The sequence below is a fragment of the Sander vitreus genome, chromosome 11 (assembly GCF_031162955.1).
Source record: "Sander vitreus isolate 19-12246 chromosome 11, sanVit1, whole genome shotgun sequence".
In the NCBI taxonomy this organism is placed as follows: Eukaryota; Metazoa; Chordata; class Actinopteri; order Perciformes; family Percidae; genus Sander; species Sander vitreus.
The window spans coordinates 10,722,142-10,736,904 of record NC_135865.1 but is presented as its reverse complement, the minus strand read 5'-3'; the positions used below and the strand labels follow the sequence as shown (position 1 = coordinate 10,736,904).

The 14,763-nt window shown below is 39.0% G+C and overlaps 1 protein-coding gene across 3 annotated transcripts in view; it reads left to right on the top strand.

The window, feature by feature from the left end:
• Positions 1-2,504: 2,504 nt before the first annotated feature.
• Positions 2,505-14,763, top strand: part of lims2 (LIM and senescent cell antigen-like domains 2) — a 28,775-nt gene continuing 16,516 nt past the window's right edge. Inside the window, exon 1 of one of the 3 annotated variants that reach the window (XM_078261602.1) lies at positions 2,505-2,671. In XM_078261602.1, coding sequence (XP_078117728.1) covers positions 2,643-2,671 — 29 coding nt within the window. In that variant the 5' untranslated portion in view covers positions 2,505-2,642. Of the gene's footprint in view, positions 2,672-6,441; positions 6,465-9,326; positions 9,599-14,763 lie in introns of those variants that run through there. The other 2 variants (XM_078261603.1, XM_078261601.1) reach the window with 2 other exon arrangements.

The following is a 14,763-nucleotide window of genomic DNA, read 5'->3' as shown; positions in this document are numbered from 1 at the left end:
TGCTCAAGTCCTACTAACGATGAGGATAACTGGCCTGTTTACTTTTCCATTCCAGTGGCAGCTTTTTTCTGTGATTCTTTCAGCATAAGTGAATGTATTTTAATCGAAGGCTTTTATATTTATGACGGTTAATGTCCGCAGAAGTTATGAGAGATTAGCGTTAACTATAAAATTGGATCCGTATAAGAATAAATGAGCATACAGAATGTTTACGAGTTCACTGTAGAACAACTTATTTCAGAGAGGGTTCATGTTTGCTTTGTGGTTATTTCCGACTTTAAACTGAAATAAAGTTAACATGGATGAGAATGTTTCCAATTACTTTCATTATAATGCATTTTGATATGAAATTTTGTATCTACAGGTCATTATAAGCGTCAGCAGCCAGATGTTTTTTTAGCAAAACATCTGCTAGTTTCAGCAAGAGGATTTATGTTACGTACATATATATGTTCCTAAAGCACTTGAAGCATACAGGTTATACAAGTATTTAACAGGGTAAAGTGAATCAGGATGAACACACACATGCAATACAGAGGGACTGTAAGATTACCATAAAAGCACAGCAGTGTTACTATTTCTCCATCCTGTTTTCAGATTTGGAAATCCTTGATTTTATTGATGTAATCTGCAGGAAAAGTTTCTTTTAACCTCAGTCTCAATCTGTGTGTAGTGTGAACTGATGTATCCGTAGTTTCTTTGTAGTTACCGTATGCATTTATTTTCTTGCTATGACAGTTCTCATCCCTCTTGAAGGGGGGGGGGGGGGGGGGGGGTGTAGGGGCTTTCCTTTTAAGGAAATATATGTGGTTTCTAGTTTCATGACACAGTCAGGGAAGGAAACAACAAATAATAGCTACTGTATATATGCCACTGGATGGAAAGATAAACATGCTATTATCTGCTCTTACCTCCCTGGGGAGCAGCATTATTATTAACACATCTGATTGCGATGCATTTATTTTGCTATTATTGCTATATTATTATTCTATGCTATTCATTTAATCATCTTTTCGTATATTTAGGCGCTTTTCTTTCAATCAATCAAGATCAAAAGTGAAGTTCTCGGTGTGGAAAGGTTTCTTCGCGGCACCCACTTGCCAAGTTAAACTTCTGTATATAAAGTCAGACTTTTCATATATCCTGAATTGATGGTTCATGTGTAGCCCAGCCTAAATGATAAAAGACTACATTATAATCTAATCCAGCTAATAACAAGTAGACGTTTAATCTGTTGATACAAACACATCGTGCACTAAGTTCTCAGGGCGGGTGTTGCCGCTTTCTGGCTGAAAACTGAAATTGTAATTCTCCAGCGGTGGAAGCTCGCAGACTGAGAAGCTGCCACAGATACACAGAAACACTGTCCACGAGCACTGGAGCCTTCAAAATAAAAGCACACCTTTTTCTAATTAATGTGAGTGTGTTTGTCTCTCTGGGTTATTATGGGACTGATTGCCTGTGTTTGCGTATACCTGCTCCCTGAATATAATATAATGGTTATTCTCAGCCATTTCGGGGCCCTAAACCGGATTGGGTCCCCTCACTTCCTCCTAAAAAACTGATCACGTAAAAAGTATTTCTTGATATTTATGATTTAGCCTGTAAATAATTGCCACATGGTATTATGTGAGACCAAAAGATAAAATTAGTGACATTAAAAATGTGGCGTTAGGCAGGTAACCAGTTGAATTATGTTAACATTATCTTTGTATTGTAATCAACAAATTAACCAATAAAGTACTGAAAGACAGAAAATTAGTTAGCTTGGGGAAAAAAAGTGTTAATAGAATAATAATAATAATAGAATATAATTTTTATTGGCAACAGGCGCTTTTTATAATGGATGTTTAAAAGGAAACGCACATACTAATATCATTAACGTTGACTCCGATCTATATTCAAGTGTCTCACTACCCTTATCAATGCTATTATTTACATGTGTGTTTTTCCTACTATGTGACAAGTCTATTGGTAGAATCACTTATGTATTATCATAGTTCAAATGAGTTGCAAAATTAACTTTTGTTGATATACATAGCCTACAGTACATTGCACATTAGATATTGGTGCTTGTGTGCAAATCTATTTGAAACCAAAACAAGCATATGTCATTATCTTAACAATAAACTGATTTGAACATATTGTGCTATTAACAGGGACATCTTTTGTCAGTTTATTTATTTGTTTAAATAGGCTATCTTTATTTTATTTATTCTTTATAGGCTATTCTTTTTATATAATTGTAAACGTGGTTCAATGGAAGTAGTTTTGTAAAAGCATTACCTATGATGTAAAATACAGATTAAAAACATTTTTTTGTTAAAGTGTAGACGTTTCTATGATTTCTGTTTTGTTAATTCAATTTACTTTCTTTGAAATCAAATTGATAGCTGGACTCTGCAACACGTTTTTCAAGAATCAGCAGTATGGTTTTACGTTGAAAGTCATAAGCGGAAGTGCAATATTCCGTTGAGTCTGCATTGACGGATGGTGACCAGAGGCGAGGCCAGTCTCCGCCATTCTACTGTCTGTGTGAAAACCACCTAACGTTACATCCCAGACTGTAGGCTACATCTAACATCTGGACATCTGCAACTGAAGTCAGAAAACACTAGTCTGGTCCGGGAGAGAGCGAAGTGATGCTCGGCATTACTGAAATGACAAACGGGTAAGTGGGAAGTTTAAAAGGGTTTTCCTGAAAGAGACATTTGCTTGTGTTAAGTTGGGAAGTTGACAGTTTCTCGCTGGATGAAAAAAAGACAGCCCCGGTGGTATGTTCCATTCTCTCATGGGATAGAACAACTGTAATATAGTCATGACAAATCATTTAAAAACCTGCCAGGTTAATGTTGCCTTTCATGTCCGAAAAATGAGCTTACGTGTATCGGAGAAAATGGCTTTTGTCACGTTAGCTACACACTGACTATGTGGAGCTAGCTAATGTAGCTTAGTTACTTTAATGTTGTACAGCTACTATATAGCTACAATCTCAACTTGGTCACTTTTCAAACTGCTCACTAGCGCCCTCCGCCGTGTTGTTATTGATGGGAGCTTTTAGCTGGCATACTTCTGTATTTTCAGAGGTAAACATTTTTTCGAAATAGTATGTTTGTGTTGTTTATCAGATGTTAGTAGTGTTCTTTCTAACACATGTAAAACGTATTTTATGATCTTGGCCAAATTATCTCTCTCTCTCTCTCTCCATAAGAAATCTAATTGTGTAAACCAGATTTCTTTTGATCCTTTCACCTGAGAAAGTTTCCTATTTACATGGCATGTTATCAATCGTTTTTCCTAAATGTATCAATAGTCAAATGAATTATCCAAGAAGCAACAGAGACTCTATGTGTAATTCCTTTATGAAAAAGTATCATCCCTTTTGAGATCTTTTAATCCTATAATAGACTTGAAATCCAAACCTCATATTCAGTCTGTAGTTGTTTCTTGATACTCCTTTTGTTCTTATTTTCATATTTGTGTGCATTGCTGCTCCTGGTAGGAAGGAAAACACTCTGTAGCTTGATGATCAGACTGAATTCCCACTTCTCTCTGCTTCATTTATTTGTCTCGCTGAACAATCTGGAGATGTCATGTCAGTCAAACAAAAAACTGGTCCATGCAAGTGTAGAGAACAAAGTCTCACATTCTCCTCTGATAAAATAATGGAATAAAATGAAATGGCGTAACTTAGTAAGACCTTCAGAAATATAGTAAACTCAGCATTATGTGTTAAGTAGATGTGATGGATGTGCAAACTGTCTAATGAAATGACATTCTTAGTTAAGCCTTGAAAGTTGGTATTGGTAATACTTTTCAAATAACGGATGTTAATGTTAATAAATCCACATATATTCCAACATTATCTGTCGTTTATATTGGATGATGATGATGGTAAATCTGCACTTATTGCACACTTGTAATAATAAAAAGCCCAAATAGCTTGAAAGGCAAACTATACTCAAACATTTGACAGAAGTGATGCAAGAAGAAGCTGCAAGAAAGTCATTTTAAAGAAGGAAAGAGGATGTTCCTCCATTTTCTGCAGATCAACCTCCCTGCTCAGGAATGTCCACATAAACTCACTGGACAGTAGTTATTGCTTTCTGAACCACTTCCTGACCATCCATTCCCTGGGGACTGCTATTCAGGGCCATATTTTTTCCACAAGTGTGAATGCTACTGTGTGCACTGCCAAGTTAATTATGGCCTGGGATGAATCTGGCTTTTATAAAGCACTCTGGACACTAAAAGCTGTAAGAGGGCAAGTCTTTTAAAGGCTTACGGATTGCTGCATTCCCAACGCATTACATTTTGAAATGATTCCATGCTCTGTTGATACAACTAGAGCTTAGAAGAATGTCCCACACTGTCCAGTGTCGACTTGTCCTTGTTTGGAAGAGAGCGGTGAAGTTGTGTGATGTAGGATTTGGACTGTGTGTGTACTAACTTGATGCTTGTAGGTTGCATTCATTGTGAGGCAGACTCAGGAAGTCGTATGTTTGTATCAATGTATGCATCATTTGCTTACAGAGCTGAACTGCTGTGACAAAAAGCTTTTTGAGTGGTATAATTGTTGCTTTCATTAAAACTAGACTTTAGATTCTAAAGGTTTGTGTGTGTGTGATGGCTATAAGAAACACTGACGACCGACGCAGAAGGAAGTATGTCACAACAGGCTTTGCAATGGTTGCTGTAGTTTCTCCATGGTGTGTTTTCAAAGAGACCTTAAAATACTGTACGTCACACTATGTTTAGTCCCACTTCAAAACACCTCTATTAATTTGTTTTCTTCCATATGAACGAACAGAAAAATATGTCATAAATTACTCAGCGACTTTGCAGATTGCTGTGTCAGGAATCTGCAAAAGTTGCTGCATCCTTCCAGTTAACAGGTGAGTCATACATACATGTTGGTAAGCCTGAAATGAATGAAAAACACAGAAAATGTACTACTATCTGACTACCAGCAACTTGAATCTGTTATCAGGCCGTCATGTCCGTTTAATAATATAAAATATGCACAATTCTTTTCATACGGCAGATATTTTGCACTCCTTTAGTCATATGTTGATGCTGGTTTTGCACACAATCTCCTCTTTCCTGACAATACATTCTGTATTTCAATGTTTAAGTGTGGTATGAAGTTTTAGGTATTTTTTAACGTTTCGTTTTCTGTTGCATCAGCCAGTTTTTCTACAAAGTTTTACCAACATTATATTATTTTGTTGTCAAGTTAACAACACAAGCAGTCGGAGAAGACAGAGTTGTGTTACATATTTCAAGGCACACCCATGATGATTATGATGGCTCACCCACACACCCAGTATAATGTGCCAGCGGCAGTCAGTGTGGTCACTGGGTTTGGCCTTTCACCTCCTTAATAGACAGACTGATCTCATGAAGTGGCGTATGTATGACACGCCAATTGGTATGCCGTTATTGGCGTGTTATGAAGACCCACACTCGCTTTTCAGCATGTTTATCAACACCGTTTGGTCTTCATTGACTTACATTACCTTGCGTATGCGTGTGAATTTACGCCGTAGCGAGTAGTATGAAAGGGCGAAAATTTGCATAGGGTGGTTGGTCAGGGTGGAGGATGGGTAAAACGCAGGACTTTCACCCAGGAGAGCGGGGATTGCGTCCTGCGTGTGATGTTTCCTTCATTTTCCGCGTGTTGTTTCCTTACCACGTTTTTCTTTTCCTAAACCCAATCCAGTTCTTCTTTTCCTAATCCCAACCGTTTTTTCTTTTCCCCCGCATGTGACGTTAAAACCAACCGTAGCTTTGCGATAACATGTAGCCTCGCGATAACATGCCACGTGGCTTTAGAAAGTGGCGTGTATGTTTACACTGAAACAGTCTGCTGTATACAGCATAGATATACACGCGGATAGCTCAAAATGCGTACAGATAACACACCACTTGGCTTTAGGAATGTGGCGTGTATGTTTACGCGAAGTCATGATATCACGTTGCAATGGAAGCTGGAGAGGCACACTTACCATGGCAGGTCTATGAGAACTACTTGATTATCTGTCTGTCTGGTCATTGTAGGCTCCTCGCACCTACTCCCACCTCCTTGGTCATTCCTCCTCTTCTCTGCACCACCTTTTATCTGCCTGAACCTCCCTCCCTCCTCTTCCTCCTCACACCCCACCTCCGTCCTGACGGACAGTCTGGGAGGCCTAAACCACACAGGGCTGGACTTTACATCCACCCGTCTACCACAAACACATACTGGCACATAGGCACAAGTGGACACAAACATTCACACACACACACACACACACACACACACACACACACACACACACACACACACACACACACACCACAGCAAGCAGGAAGTGATGTGGCCATGCAGACTGAGATAACTTCAGTAGAAGTGTTTGCAGTGACAGCAGAGTGACTTTAGCAACAACAAAAATATCCCCACTACAGTTTGACACAAAACACTGGTAAGGTGAATTTATGTTGTTGTAATTTGTAATTGTTGCAGTATCAGCAGTTGGGCACCATTACTTGCTTTTGTTTTCTGTTTATAGAGCTGTGTGCATGGTCTAACACCTCTGTGTACCTGTTGAATATTGTATTTTGTCTGAGAAAGTTAAGCTATAGGAAGTCAGCTTGATGTCAGTGATGTTTTATTGCATACATCCTGAGTGGGAAATTAACTTTTTCGTCCACCAGCCAAATGGCTAGTGAATGTTCACATTGTAACAGCCACCCAATAGATTACCATAGTTTTTTTTGGCTGGTGAGTGAAGCACATCTACTATTTTACCAGCATTTTGGCTGGTAAAATGGTGCTAATTTTGTTCCGTGCATACATCTTCGCAAGGTAGGTCAGCGTTTGGACTATTGTGTGAGTGATGCCAAGATTCATATTCATTTAAATGATTTAAAAATGGTTAATTAAATGTAACACAACTCGAACATGTTAAGAAATAATGTTAATTTTTATTGTCAGTTTTGAAAAAACGATAGAAACATTGCTGCTTAGGTTTGCAGTGACGAGGCTAGAGATTAATGTCAACTTTTAGATAGAATAGCTGTTGTACTACTGTTGTCCACACAGTGGCAGTACACTCATGTGGCAGAGGGGTTGTGTGTGTGTGTGTGTGTGTGTGTGTGTGTGTGTGTGTGTGTGTGTGTGTGTGTGTGTGTGTGTGTGTGTGTGTGTGTGTGTGTGTGTGTGTGTGTGTGTGTGAGAATGTTTGTAACAAGACAGCTATCTCAGCACATTTATACCAGCACAAAACCTCAATCCAGAAACACAGTATTAGCTTTGACATAACACAGAGGTCACAGTGCCGCCATCACTTACATATTCCATACACTTACACTGTTTAACTCAGAGCAGATGGCATAATGTGTTGTTACTTTTACTAACCATACCAAGATGGATTAGATTTACATTTTATGACAATCCCAGTTTTTGAATTTTGAGTGAAATGCACATCCAAAATGGACTGAACTGTGAGTGCGTTGATCTCAGATATAAAGCCTCAAGCAGTGATTCATTACGAATGTTCTGGCATACTCAGACACGTCGGCCTATGCTACTGTGACCCTGTTGCAGCTGCTCCAGGATGTGAGGCTGATTTTGATGTTCAACATTCACATTCTACGCTTCGACTTGGTGTGCGTGTGTGCGTGAACCCATGTGGAATGCCGAACAGGTCAAGGCAAGCTGCTGAAGGTGAATCTGCATAGTGTGTGAACTGTTCATACTGTAGGGCATGTACCTGTCTGTACATTTTAAGGAGAGACATAGTTTCTGTTAGCAATTAGTCCACTGACAGGCATTTAACACTAACTTTAACTCCTTTGTAATGACAGGTACAGGTATTGACTGAATGGTATACACAGAGTAAAGACAGAATTACATTGCTAATCAGATTGCATATTCTGTTTTCCGGAGCTGCAGCCAGTGCTCGGTTTACATCTGTTTCTTCTCTGGCTGCTTGTTGACTTTGCTTGTTTGGTTTTACGTCCTCTGACCAATCCTGTCCCTGCTTTTGATGATGTCACAGCTTCGTCTTTGTAATTACACATGTCTGAGATCTGCTGTGTTTCGTGTCTGTTGGGGAGGATCCCTTGTTCCCACATAACATTGTGCTGAATTATTCATAGATTGACATTTCCCCCTGTTTCTGGTGGGAAGTCATCTTACAGTTTACAATGGAGGAGCTCTAGTCAAATTGAAGAGCCCGTGAGAAACTTGAAAATATTACTCCATAATAGGTGGCATTGTTCCATAGAGTGCAGCTTTACTTGGTCTACATGTTTCCACCCTTATAAACAAGCTGGTGTTCAGATTATAATGCTGATTGCAGTTTTTTTGTTTTGTTTTTGCATTAGTATTGTTCCTTACTGTGTTCAAAACATGCCTGGCCTGGATAAGACAAAGCATAGTTTTTATCCAAAGATTGGTGCATCAGGTTATTGTGTGCTTGATATGACTAGTTACTTAAAGGGTTTCTTTAAGGCAGAACTTTCACACAGTAATTAAAATAAGTTTTAAAGAAATGTCATGCTCCTGTTCCTAAATGAATATGATGCTACGTTGAATAATGATTTTATCTGCCACTATTGGCTTATTCCACACACACATTGTGTAATATTGTGTCAATGTATGTGTTACTACATACGTAAAAAGGAAACTGCAGTACATCAATATTTTTAACTCATGTTTTGTCTTAATCTGTGTTAAATACATTTCAAAATTTGTAGAATTTTCAGTGAGTTTTACTGGTTATTATATACCATTATCTTGTACATATTAACTGTTTCTGTAATTATTAATCATCAGGTTTATTGTTTAACTTTAATACACGTATAGCCTACCTTAGTACATATATTTGTAATGACCAAACATGTGATGTATCAATTATAGTGTTGGCTGATTTTTAGATATTTTCTTTACTCTAAAGTAGATATTGGTTTTGCCCACAAACAAAAAGTACGAGTCGGGCTCCATTGCTGATCTGAAATGACATTGTTAGGATCCATCTCTGTATTCCACATGAATATATGCATGTGGGAAATAGCCTTTCTCTTTCCCTTCTGTTGTTTGTGCTCTCGTCTATCTCGGGCTTTCCTTTTTCAACCGAGGAATGAGCCAGAGAGAAGTAGGAGGTAAATAGAGACAGCGGGGGTAAAGGCCATAGAGGGCAATGCCTGTCTCTCTTCTTTTGCGACTATTTCTCCTTTTCTCTGAGGCATTCTCCCGCTACCTGCTGCAGGAAGGGGGGAGGGGCAAGAAGTATTTGATAGGTGTGCAGCCTGTGAAACCACACCTCTGTATATGTCATCCCTCAAGGCTGTGAGCCCTGGAGGTGTGAGAGGGAGAACGAGCGTGGCAAAAGACTTCATCTTCTTTTTTGGATCGAGCACTGACACACTTTGGAGTATTACTGTGGACTGCGTGTTTTCAGCAGACGAAGGGGTAGGAAGGAAGGAAGGGAGGGAGAGAGGCCAAAGGGGAGATGAACTCTTTGAGGCTGAAAGAGTTGTCAAACTCAGACTTGTACAGACGAAGACAGGAGAGACCAGACAGCTATGGGAGTGTGGCTAGGGACAGCCTCAGGTGAGTCTACCTCTGCGAAGCTTTTAATCTTCTGTCAAATTATTGATGAGTCTGCATTTGAGAGATTCAACTCTACCATGACCGCTATTTGTGCTGGTGTTGTACTCACATTACATTAAATGTTTGTTCACACATTTGTCCTTCTCAATTTGTACCAGACAGTGTACACTTTTTAACCAAAAGTGTTCTAGGATACAGACACACTAGTGTTGCACAAAATCAGCCCGCACAAATGGCTCCAGATAGAAACTATGTAAAGTACCACTTAAGAATAAAGAAATTAAGTCTAACACCAGGCTCGTAAAACTTGCCAATTTTTTTGTATTGCTTGTCAGAATGTCCAGCATTCCCATTGGCTGTCTAAGAATCAGCGGTCAGTTTTTATTTGGTCCTTCTTAAAATGCCGTGTGTAAATGCTTTTTTGTGATGCTCATTGTAAGGTTACTTTTCCTGTGTCACACTTCCGTGGTCCATCATTAGCTGGATTTGATCCCCACTGTCTTGCATAATGTAGTGAATCAGAGAGGGTGTGCTTTCTAGGAAAACCGTGTCACTATCAAAGAACCTTTGAACAAAACTCCTTTCCTGTGTGTCCCGTGTATTGACAAGGATAGATAAGGTGAGATGTGGTGGAGTATTTTATCCGTAAATACTGCAGCTGATGGCTGAGTTGTATGACCAGCAGCCGTAGACAGTGTACATGTGCAGTCTTTTGCAATATTGGTTTCACAATACAATAACATCAGTTTTGGATGGTCTTTTTTAATGTCTTTCACAACCACCTCTCTGTCTCTACCATTGTCAGTCTTTCTCGTGTGTGTGTGTGTGTGTGTGTGTGTGTGTGTGTGTGTGTGTGTGTGTGTGTGTGTGTGTGTGTGTGTGATCCTGAAGTGATTAGAGGAATGTAGTAATGTGAGGAATGTGGACCAAAAGAGGGAGCTCTGTCTTTGGAGGTGTCCCCAGTCAAACCACAAACACATTTACTTTCGGTCTTTGTAGCCTCCCTCCTTATCATGCAATGCAAAGATCATTTGGTGTCAGATGGGTTCTTATATTTTGTTTTCACACGGCAATGAGAGTACAACTTTTGGAGAGGAGATAAGCAGCAGGGTGTTTGTTGAACAAGCAAAGCAAGTTTGTGAAATGGACCATCACACACTTCTTGTTTGAAAGTTACAGCTTGTCTGCAAACCAAGCATTTCTAATTTCTTTCTACAGTAAGTTGCATCAATAAATGACAAGACTGCGTAAAATCACAGTTAGAGCAGAAAAAAAGCATGTGACAGAGGGACAAAACAGTAACGCGGTGAAAAAAAGCTTTAAGAGACTCAGAATCAGGTCAGGAAACCCCGCCAGTGGTGGTCAGAAAGATAATGTACTTTAATTAATTTTGACAAAAACTTCCTTGTAGCAAAACAAGAATCCCATTCTGTTTTTGTTTTTTTTTGTTTCAGATTTAAACATGATGATGACAGTCCCAAGTATATTCTTCGCAAGAAATGTTTTGCTATCTAAAACCAGCACAGGACAACATCACAAAGTCTAACCACCTAAAAAGTCAGTGCAAAATGCAGTAGTGATAAAGTTATTAAAGCCAAGAAAACTAGCAGGACACTACTGCAAGGAGCCTTATACAGTCCATTGCCTTACCTGACTTTTTATTTGAAAAAGTGTTTTATCTAAACATGTTATTCACAATTGTGCAGCCTTAACATGTTTTTAAACTAGGTTTAACTGTTGCTTACAATGAAAACAACTGTGGTATGAAATAAATACAGAACTAGGTTAAAAAACCATCTGTTTTCTTCCACATTTACAAGCACCATCATAAGACACATAGTGATAGAAACGATATATATATAAAAAAATAAATATATATATATATATATATATATATATATATATATATATATATATATATATATATATATATATATATATATATATATATATATATATATATATATTTGTATATCGTTATACAATATAGTATATGATCAATGTGAAAGCAAACCTAATCATGTCCACATGTCCTTCATTTACAAAATGTGGCACAATAAATTGTTACTAGTTACTTTTGAAAGTACATATAGCGTTTGGGCTGTATGTGCTCCAGGCTGTCCTGTAGAGTTAACTGGAACTCCCCCTTGTTAGTGCAGGTCAAAATGGGTGTCGGGAACAAAATGTGCAAAACAAAGGAAATGTGTGTCATGAATTATGTTTGAACAGTCACCGATTTTGTGTGTGTCAGCCAGCATCCAGTAATGTGTGTGTGTGTGTGTGTGTGTGTGTGTGTGTGTGTGTGTGTGTGTGTGTGTGTGTGTGTGTTCTTGTTTATCTATATTTGTGGGGTCCAAAAACCAGGAGTCCAGTATACTAGTTGTGGGGCCAAAATGCTGGACCCCACAAGTTTAAAGGGCTGTTTGAGGGTTAAGACTTGGTTGTAGTATTAGGGATAGAATTAGGTTATGGTTAGGGTAAGGGTTATGGTCAGGCATTTAGTTGTGATGGTTAAGGTTAGGGTAAGGGGCTAGGGAATGCATTATGTCAATGACGGGTCCCCACAAAGATAGTGCCACAAACCTGTGTGTGTGTGTGTGTGTGTACTTGTGCTTTGCCAGATGTAAAATGATTTTGCCCAAGCAGCCCTCGGGTCTCTGTTGCCATGGTTGCTGTTGACATAGTCTTGTGAGGGGAGTGTGGGTGTGTGAACAGGGTGTGTGTTTGTTTTGTTTCTTTGGCCTGAATCTGCTCGTCTCGCACCGGCTGAGAGTCAACGATTGTTGCTTGGGACTGGACATTTTCAAATGTAGTCTGCAGACACAGATCCATTCAGCCAACCTTAAGATACATTTTAAACAGAAATGTTCTGTACTATACATTCATTTTAATTGCAGGATTGTGTTTTAATTCAAAATCATGAATTATATTTTATTTGTTTTGGGCACTGGTATGCAACATGCTTCTACCAAGACGGAATAATGCTGGTAATTGGCTGTCTATCATTACACGTCGAGGAGGCATGCAGAAAATGTCTTTACCACCATGATGTCTGTAGAGGTCAGTTCATTGGAACAGTTTATTTCCTACCTCATTGTCTAAGTGACCTGACCTGTGACCTGACCTGGGAACGTAATTACCCCATAAGGAAGTCTCAAAATCCTATCTTGCAGAGGGAACACCAGAGACACTTTGTTGACTGCTGACAGTTGTGTAGCCATTTTTAAGCTCAGGTTGAAATTCATTTCGGCACTCTCTCTCTCTCTCTCTCTCTCTCTCTCTCTCTCTCTCTCTCTCTCTCAGGAGCTAACGACAGCAAGACTAGCATGTTTTTCTAGTCTATCGTGACAATGTCTACAATATTCAGCACATTGGCTGGATTAGCTCAGTTGGTAGAGCAGGTGCACATATATAGAGGTTTACTCCTCGACGCAGCGGCCGCGGGTTCCCCCTCTCTCTCTCTCCCCTTTCATGTCTTCATCTGTCCTTTGAAAATAAAAACCTAAAAATGCCCCCAAAAAATAATCTTTACAATATTCAGCACACAAGAAAAAGAGGCCCCCTCCTGCCTTTTAATATGATATAGAGACCATCTTGAGAGGCATGTTTTTTTTGTGTGGTCTGATCCCTTCATCTGACAGAAAGCAGTCATGTTTGAGTAATAACCAAGTACGAGCAAGGGTGAAGTAAATGGTAATGATACCAAGTGAAGACTGACAGAACTCGAGTTCTCTCTGAAAAACAAGCTTGAACCTGGATTTAGCCGTGGCAGATTCAATCCAATAAAAACATTTTTTTATCATTTTATCTATATTTATTATATATTTTATTATATAATATAAAGTGATATTCCGCTCTTTTATCTTATTCATCTTCAATTTGAGGTCTGTGAGAGTTGGTGTGACTACACTATGCTAAACTAACTGTCACAACGGAATTCCCTGTTTAACCAAATGCAAGAGCATGTTTTGTCTTCTTGGCTATTTCATTAGAAGAAACTTTCCATGTTATGCAACTTTGATTTATTACCCTGCCTCTGGCTGCTATTTATGTGTATGTGTGCATCACTGAGCGAGAGAGAAAAGGGAAGAGTGTGCTTGACTTTTTTTGTTCTATCCCTACGGAAATTGTGGTCTAATCCCCTGTCAGTAGTTGTAGTTGGTCATAAAGAACAGTGTGTTGCAGTGCCTCAAGCTGATTATTTTAACTCTACATCTATATTCTTATGCTATTTAGTATACACAAAATAGCATTAGAATATAGATTTGTACATAATATTAAATGCTTTAATTCAGTGCTAAATTTTAGGTTCTCAACTCTTATTTTAGGGTGGAACACCCTGCGCCATGGCAATGACTGTAATCTGGAGGAAAGATTACGTGCATTTCCTGTAAAGCTCCCACCTTCTGTACATTGTATCCCAGTCACTCAACACTGGTTCCCAGAAGAGATTCCCAACCTTGCCCCAGCTAAGGACAGGAGACTTTTCTGCAGTCACTGTTCTGTTTCGGAAAGGCTCTTAAAGCTTTAGATGGTGCCTGGTGAAATGTTTGGCTCATTATGTCATTCATTTCTGAAACCAGACTGTCCCTTGATAGACTGAATAGTTTAAAAATGGTTTAAAAGTGAGGGTGTTTTTGAGTGGCAGGAGCCTTTCACAGTATTTAGAGAGCATTCTTGAAAAGAATACAAAAAATGCTAAGATGATGCATTTTAGAAACTAAAATGTGATTGGATGACTTGGAATGTTATATGAAATTTGGCAGCCCCTTTCAGAGGAGGTAGAGGTGGCTCCGTCCTACTATGTATACAAACGCTCTCTCACACACACATAGCAGCTGCCAGCACCTAGTTTGGGCTTGGTGGCGCCACTAGGTGTCTATTTGTAGAATTATGGAGTAATGTAGAAGACGGTTATACTGAAGGACTCAGAGGCATGTTTCAGCTGGACACACACACATACTGCACACACATGCATGCAGGTCTAGTCTACTTTATAGACTTATAGACCCTTAGTTTTGCAGGATAAACACTGCAGCTGCTCTCCAATGGAGTGTGGAACATGTTTGTCTCACTAGAGTGTATTTCCAGATCTGGCTTTATGTTATTTTGATGATTTGGGAAGTGGTCATTAATATGAGATGCCAGTTAAGTTTAACCACATA